Source organism: Mixophyes fleayi, chromosome 9 (assembly GCF_038048845.1).
Source record: "Mixophyes fleayi isolate aMixFle1 chromosome 9, aMixFle1.hap1, whole genome shotgun sequence".
NCBI classification, from domain to species: Eukaryota; Metazoa; Chordata; class Amphibia; order Anura; family Limnodynastidae; genus Mixophyes; species Mixophyes fleayi.
The window spans coordinates 83,971,131-83,979,252 of NC_134410.1; the positions used below are offsets into that span (position 1 = coordinate 83,971,131).

General features: G+C 42.6%; 1 protein-coding gene and 1 long non-coding RNA gene across 2 annotated transcripts; one reads left to right on the plus strand and one right to left on the minus strand.

Moving 5' to 3' along the window:
• Positions 1-488: 488 nt before the first annotated feature.
• On the minus strand, positions 489-3,432 carry LOC142101644 (uncharacterized). The gene is made up of 4 exons (XR_012679092.1): positions 3,346-3,432; positions 2,615-2,655; positions 1,927-2,135; positions 489-1,574 (listed from the first exon to the last, which is right to left on the minus strand). It is a non-coding gene; the product is annotated as an uncharacterized LOC142101644 (long non-coding RNA).
• A 1,325-nt stretch (positions 3,433-4,757) lies between these two features.
• LOC142101841 (uncharacterized) lies at positions 4,758-7,799 on the plus strand. Its single transcript, XM_075186281.1, has 3 exons — positions 4,758-4,991; positions 6,669-7,050; positions 7,630-7,799. Exons 1-3 carry the CDS (start codon positions 4,758-4,760, stop codon positions 7,797-7,799), a joined length of 786 nt encoding a protein of 261 aa, XP_075042382.1.
• Positions 7,800-8,122: the final 323 nt, after the last annotated feature.

Genomic DNA, 8,122 nt, shown 5'->3' on the forward strand with positions numbered 1-8,122 from the left:
GATTAAGGATCTTAAATGAAGAGGATCCTTATTTCAGTCTCCTGGACAAAACCATGTTACAATGCAAGGGGTGCAAATTAGTATTCTGTTTTGCACATAACTTAAATAATGCCTGTTTTTTCATGTAGCACACAAATATCAACTGTAAATTGCAGTGTACAAATAAGCTAACAAGTATTTGTGTTTTACATGAAAAAACAGTCAGTATTTAACTTATGTGCAAAACAGAACACTTATTTGCATCCCTTGCATTTTAACATGGTTTTCTCCAGGAGATTGAAATAAGAATCCTCTTCATTTATGATCCTTAATGAATCAGGCCCTTGGTTTTGGACAGGACACTGAAATAAGATACCTATTCATTTAAGAACCTTAATGATTCAGGCCCTGTGTTCTGAGATAATACTTTGCTTATACTTGATAACAAGTATTGCTTTAAAACAACCATAATAGAATATGCAATAGCTAAAAAAAAAAAAAACACATACTTTCATTAGTATAAGCATTTTTAATCACAACATGAAACACATATTTTGTACCATATATGAAATCATATTATTTATCCAAAAAAACAAAACCTAGGTCATTTTTTTTTTTGGGCTTCTTGTATGGGATGGAACTTGACTGGATCCAAATCTGACTTCTGGTGACCCGTGATGTAGAGGAGTCAGAGGAACCAGCCAAACGTGCAAGGGAAACGGATTGTGTCCGACAATGTGAAGGTGCAGGGTCATGGACAGGGAGTTGGGAAGGGGGCACGACAGGTGATTGGGAAGGGGGCACAACCGGGGATTGGGAAGGGGGCACGACAGGTGATTGGGAAGGGGGCACGACAGGGGATTATGAAGGGGGCACGATAAGGGGGGCCAAAGCCACGGGCAAATGCAAAACAAAAAAGACGGCATATGTTTGGGTCAAGGAGGGAGGAGTCAGACACAACAGGGAGGGTGGATGCAACAGACAAAACAGCGAGGGAGGATGCAACAGACACAACAGGGAGGGAGGAGTCAGACACAACAGGGAGGGAGGAGTCAGACACAACAGGGGGGAGGAGTCAGACACAACAGGGAGGGTGCACGCAACAGACACAACAGGGAGGAAGGAGTCAGACACAACAGTGAGGGTGCACGCAGCAGACACAACAGGGAGGGAGGTGTCAGACACAACAGGGAGGGAGGAGCAAACAGACAACTGGGTATGGGGGCTGTTGCAAAAATATTCAGAATTGGTTGAAGGGATTGTGCCGGAGGTGCGTTGGGAGTGGGCATGCAAGAGATCACCCTGGAGTGTTGCGATATTTGACAATGTGGTATTTAAAGTATCCATTTGGGTGGTGTGTGTGCTCATGAAAGTGGAGAGTGTGTTATTGAGACTGGTGATTTCTTGATCCGTGTGTTGGACAGTGCTAGCTATTAGTGACAGGTGAACATTCTGTGTTTCAGTGGCGTTTTGAAGTCTTTGGGATGCGTGTGAGAGTGTCCGCAGCCTTACATGTTCAGCTGGATCCAGCTGAGCCTCCTCCACATCACGGGCATCTTCCGCCTGAACGTGTGTAGCAGGCTGCTGCTCAGATTCTGTAGAGAGATAAAAAGAAACACTAAGATATTAGAATCAAACAGTAAGGTACTATATTATATTCGCAATCACAGCTTACAACGCATGATGTAGCATTGGTAAAGTCTCAGCTTGCATTGAATGTGCTAGCAGGCCTTGACAGTCCACAAAAGCAGACATTGCCACTTATGGTGCCACATTTTTCTAAAAGCCCTACATATTGAGACAATTTGTCTTCAGTGTGTACATTTCATTTCCTACAAAGACATTGTGCAATTAAAGATTTCCTTCAGACACATCCTGAGAGTTGACACATTTGCTCAGACAGATAAAAACCTTCACAGACATTAACTAAGCAAACTCATCATGTACCTAGTGGAGCGGCCTCTCCTGTTCAGAATGGGCTATAGCTGGCATCTTTGTTGCCCACCACAACGATCTCCACAAGAGCAAATGCTGCCCTTGTACGCTCCTCTAGGGGTGTTAACGCAATATCCAGGGGAGGACCCCCACCAATCCCTTGTGCATGTCTGTGTATTCGAACTAGCTTCCATTTCAGTCGTCCTTTATAGCCTGCCCATCTGTGGAATAGACAAACATTATGGGGTCAAATAGCAGATTACAATTATAATTTTGATAAAAAACAAAATGTACGCTTTAAATACACAGCAAATCTAACAAATCAAAAATTAAAAAATGTGTGGCCCTTTTCAAGCGTGGCTAATGTTGTAAACTGCTTATGTCAATGTGACCAAGGCCCATGCTGCTTTATAATTTCAACTAAGGCCCTGATAGAGAAATGCTTTATACACACAAGGTGGTTTAAGCACACAGTTGCCGAACTACTACTCTATCACAATCTATATACATATCTATATCTCTATATATTAATAAAGTACTATGCACAGTCATAAAATTTATCTAGGGCTTCTTGAAAAGTGTCTGTGTCTTTCGTGTCCAGTTATCTGGTGGTCCTCTGCTTGGAAATGAGCTAATACTTGTTCAACCGACACCTCAAGCTCATAGTTGTTAAAGTTTGGCCTACGCTTGGTTGGCATACCTGGTGCCTGTTCGCCACTGGGGCCTGGCTCAGACATATTCCTATTTGAAAGATAAGGAGTGTATTTATTGGCAATGCAAACAGTCAGGTGCTAATACAGATTCTAAGGCCATCCGCCCCCTTAAAAGGTAGCATTTAGCAAACTTCAACCTATGTATAAAACACATGGCCCTTATTATAATAAACATTGTTGCTTCTATACTTAACCAACATTGACTTTGTCCACTGCATTTTTTCATGAATGGTCGACAAATACTAATTCAACATTCTGCTATTACTAACACTCGTCACTTTTAAAAGCATAACATTGTTTAACAAATTATCCACACACCAAAATTAATGATATCACAATCAGATTTTCTGAGTGGCAAACCCTATATTGTGCTTTCAATATTAAGCTTTTTGTACAAATCAGCCACCAATACACTTAAGTGTGTACTACAAATGCAAATTGTTATGTAAGCGTCTAAATAAGTTTATACATTTGGAGCCATGTGTCCATCAATGCACTAAGCTATTTATTAGTGTGTTGGATATGAATAATCTAAAAGTACTTAGCATAGTGTAGCCTACTATTGTATTAATTCACAGTAAAATGTGAGGGCAAGGCCACTTTTTATAGCAGTTTAATTACAGCTAGGACACACATATTTGTGCATATACACATGCCTACATTAGGAGATACAAACAATTGGTATATACTACAAGATATGTAAAGTATTTATACTTACTTTTTTATTTTTTCTCAAAAAGCACCAAAAAGGCAATTTTAAAGTGGCTAATGCTTGGTGTGGCCTGTAAAAAACAAAAACAAACAGGATTGTAATCCAAGGTCAGGTAATGTGATCAACAATACTAACATCAAAATATTAGTGAGTTGGATATGGATAAGCTAAAAGTACTTAGCATAGTGAGGCCTACTATTGTATTAATTCACAGTAAAAAGTGACGCCAAGACCACTTTTTAAAACAGTTTCATTACAGCAATGACACACATATTTCTGGATAAACACATGCCTACATTATTACAGTCAAACATTTGGTATATATTACCTTTGGCTTGAGAAAGTCTCACTCTGAGACGAAACGCGTCGCCTATCGCTGTGGGATACACTACTACCGCTCATCACTTGGAGTCTGAACACATATTTGATACACGGAATTAACTTGTGAAGGACCTGACATCTGGTTCCTTGTTTCTGACCGGGCAAGTTTTTTCAGCACACCATCACGTGCTGATCGCTGCACGCTGGAGTCAGCCGCTACATTCAACCATCAAGGAGGTTGTGCTTTTTATGACACCGTGGACACTTAACAGTGTATATAGCTGTACACGCACTTAAATCCGGAGAGCCGTGAACTAAGCTGAGACTAGGGGATCTTGAGTACCGTTGGTTTTCGCCATTCCCATCTATTGCTGGACACTTTATTAGGCTCTACATTCCGGTTACCAATACCTTCAACATCATTATTATTGTTACCATACCATTTTCTCTATTCCATATATATGAGAATATGGTTTATGTGGCTTCCATATTAATGCAGCTTAACAACATTTATGTGTTCATATGATCTGATTGATTGCGGTTTTTATGTTTGGGAGTATTATCTCTTCAATTTATTATATTGCCGGATCCTTAATACATGTATGTGCATTATTAAATGAAGTATTATTTATTCTGTCCTGGTTTTTGACCAATTTTTCATATTTATAATATCTAATCCAGAGTGTCATATAGCGCTGTTTCCCTTTCTTCCATTGATATATTACAATATGTCTGATCAATTTGAACTTACTGTTTGTTTGTGTTGTAAGAAGCAAAGCAAAGGATAAATCTTCAGCTTGGCGTGCCCTGCAAAATAGCAAATTAACAGGAAGGAAAGCAAAGTCCAGGTGGGTTTAAAAGCAGGATTGTATTAATAAACCAGGTGTACACGCTCTTCCTAATTGCAGAGCACAGAGTACTCGTCTCATCCGCGACGGGCGCCATGTTTTTGGTGGGAGAGGCAACCATTACACACACTGGTGTCTGATAGATCCGCGTGTGACGTTAGCGCGGCCATACGTGCTGAGAGAACCAATCACAGAGCAGAGTCCTCCCTTTTGTAAAAATCTGGAGATAGCATTTGTAGTTTTTCAAAAATGAGGGCTGCTGTCTTCAGTCGTAGAGAGCTGAGAGTGTTGACAGAAGCTATGAATAATATGCCCTCTGGCCGCTATGTCAGTAATGAAGTGAAGTTGCGGGCCTATCAAAGGGTCCACAGATACCTGCGCCAGCGCTTCCAAAAGCACCGCACGACTGTACAACTCCAGCGGCGCTGGAGCGATCTCCGCCGGCGTCAGCCACAGCTGCTCCAGGAGCTACGGCAGGAGATAGTAAGAAGTGAGTTCTCTATTAATCGCCAAAATCGTGTCTAAAGATATTTTGTAGGGTATATGTATCCAACTATGTTCACCCAAATCACCTGACATGGCCTACCACTACACTACATTACATATCAATCTTTCTCCACACTGGACAAGTAATTCCCCTTCCAATGCACCTGTCACGATTCAGGAGTATTTCTTACTGGTTTTTGGCACTACTCACCAAAGAGGCGCGGAGTCTAACGTGTTCCAGGTCTTCACCAGGAACCCCAGCAAGGAAGTATGGTCTTAGCTGTGGGAACACACAGGTCGCGGTCCTCAGAGGGAGCAACCAGTGAAGCAAGGATGGAAGCGGTGTCAGGTAGGCCGGGTCAGAACCGAGATATCAATAGATGCCACAGGGAGAATCCAATGTTCGTAGTCAGGAGCTAGCCGGGTCAGGTATCAGAAGCGCAGGAGAATGGTCAATAACAAGCCGAGGTCAATTCACAGGGAGCACAGAGAAGGAATGGTCAGGACAAGCCGGGTAATACACTGGAGTCACAGATAGCAAACAACAGGAACGCTGGAGCAAGGATGGGACCTAATACTCTGGCACCCATCATGTGTCAGAGTCAGCCTTTTATAGGGGGAGACAGGGGGCAGGGCTGCCTACGGCGGTGGTGACGCTGAACACCACCGCCGGATACTGTGAACCGCGTCCCGTTGCGTGGCTGCCGGGACCCAGAAGTGACGAACGGTTGCCTAGCAACCGGCCGTCTGATATCGGAAGGGAGCGCCCGTCCCTGTGCAGAGGATAAGACACAGGGACGGCGCGTGACAGCACCCAACCTGCTTTGGGTCATGTCTCCTACATTTGCCTACTGAACATTTACTTTTACACATGATTTATTTAGAATTTTAAGGACATTAATGCAGGATTTTGAATCAAGCTCTCCAACTCTTGACCCCAGTGCTGAAACTTGCTGATCTAAGGTTCAAAACCATTTGCATAATTGAGTAACAGAAGTGTTTTTATTATTGGCAACACGTTTGAAAGGCAGCTTGGAAAACCCAAACACCTTATCTCATTTTCAAAGATGTGGAAGGTCCAACTGGCTATTTGCACTGTGAGGGTGTCCCAAGAAAGGACTATTTTATATATCATTGCCATCATCCACAGTATTTGATATCCCACAACTAATTAACTGGTGCTGTACAGAGATAACAGATTCACATCTATACCTGCCCCATAGTAGCTTGCAGAGTTTAAATACCCGAACATTTCCACACAGACTACTGGCAATTTCAAAAATATCCAAATTACCCGGCCAGTAGTATGTTTTGGGAGTGTGGTAGACAACACATGCAAGTATTGTGCAAACCAGAAAACTCCACACAGATGAAAAAATAATCAGGGATTTGAACTCCTGTCCCCAGTGCTGTGAGAGGAAAGTGGTGACCACTAGGCCACTGAGAATTTCCACATCTCTATGCAAAAGACAAACATTTGAGACAGGTCATGTGAAATGCTTTGTGTTCATCATGTTTTGCTCCTTGCTTTGGTTGTAGCTAATATTTCTGTCTGCTGCCAATGCAAAGTTTAATAAACATGTATGATCACCTGATTGTCATAATACTATCGGTTTATAAAGCTGGTGAATGTGTTAACATTACCATGTTTTAAAATATCGTTTTTTCCAACAGACCGGGCACGCTGGGAATGACAGCAACGCTGTGGTGGAGGCAGAGAAGGAGGAGGCGCCAGCTGTGGTGGAGGCGGCAGAGGCGGAGGAGGAGGAGGCGGGGGTGGAGGCGGAGACTGAGGCAGAGGAGGAGGAGGCCGAGGATGTTCAGCGCCAGCAGGTGTCAGGCCAGGCGGAGGCCTACGCCGAAGCCTCACCAGAGGCGGAGGAGCAGGGCGAGGGCCAGGAGGAAGTTGAGGAGGGCTCCCAGCCTGAGGAACTATTTTCCCCCTGCGCCTCTGGGGCTGGTGACTGGTCGGTGGAGGAGCCAGAGCCACACCAAGACTTTGAGGAGGCCGACAGCCAGCTGGTGTTGGCTCAAGCTGCTGAGGCCATAGTAGATAGTAAGTGTTTACAATAAAGTTTTTTTTTAATTTGATACCACTTCAATGTAGTTAGTTACACATTGTAACTAATCACTGCTTGAACACATGTTGAATAAAATATGACATTTATGACACAGCTTGCAATGATAATGGACATCCAAATGTGAGCTTGTGTAAACCAAAAAAGAACAGCCAGAGCCATCTTAACACATAGGCACACAGGCCAGGGACAACACAAATGGGTCCGAGAGCCTGGTCAACTTGTCAGTATTTTTATCTTTTTTTTGGAAAATCAAATTGAAACCAAAATATTGTTAGTTCCTGTGAGTGGTTTTGTAGGTACTGGCCGACTGTAGTGCTTTGCCCTGGGGCCTAAAATGCTGGTAAGACAACCCCGTCCACACCCCTCTCCCCGGGGATCACCGGAATGTAGTACATCTATCAAAATGCTACTCCAAAGCCTTATCAACGTCTAATGTGCGTCCAAATAGCCTTACATTTGAAAGTAATGTAACAGTACACATCTCTAGTAAGTCCAGTCTGTTTGCCAAATTAGGTTGGGATGTATATTTATTGCATTATTTTGGTTTCTTTCAGCACCCGAGGAGGAAGTTCGGGATTGCCAACCACCACCACCCACTGCGGAAAAATTGTTTGCCAAAATGGGCCACTTCATCGGCAACCTAGAGGCCGTCATCAACCAACTGGCCCAATTCGTTGCTGATTGGAAGACCACATTGGCCTACCGGGCTTCCTTGCCAAAATAGTTGTCCAAATAATTTATTTATTCATTTTTTTATTTAATATTTGTAAATATGTTTTTTAATATGTAAATAGTTTTGGCAAGTTTAAGCCTTTCAAAATTATATAAGTTTATTGAAAAAAAACTGTGGTGTGTGTGTCTTTATTCACCTCATTACACAACATGTGGGTGTAAGGATAAAAGAGAATATATATAATAAACCCAAAAGAGTAACATTTCAGCAAGATGGTTTGTTTCTAACATCATTTCTCTAGCAGAAAAGGTTTTGATTTGCTGTATACATTGCAGCCAAAAGGAACATGTGCCCTCCACCAACAAGCTACCCCT

Bases quoted from the DNA above. Each gene is read 5' to 3' on its own strand.
- LOC142101841 (XM_075186281.1), top strand. From the start codon at position 4,758: ATGAGGGCTGCTGTCTTCAGTCGTAGAGAGCTGAGAGTGTTGACAGAA. The intron at 4,992-6,668 runs GTAAGAAGTGAG...TTTTTCCAACAG, and splicing joins AGGAGCTACGGCAGGAGATA to ACCGGGCACGCTGGGAATGA. The intron at 7,051-7,629 runs GTAAGTGTTTAC...GGTTTCTTTCAG, and splicing joins TGCTGAGGCCATAGTAGATA to CACCCGAGGAGGAAGTTCGG.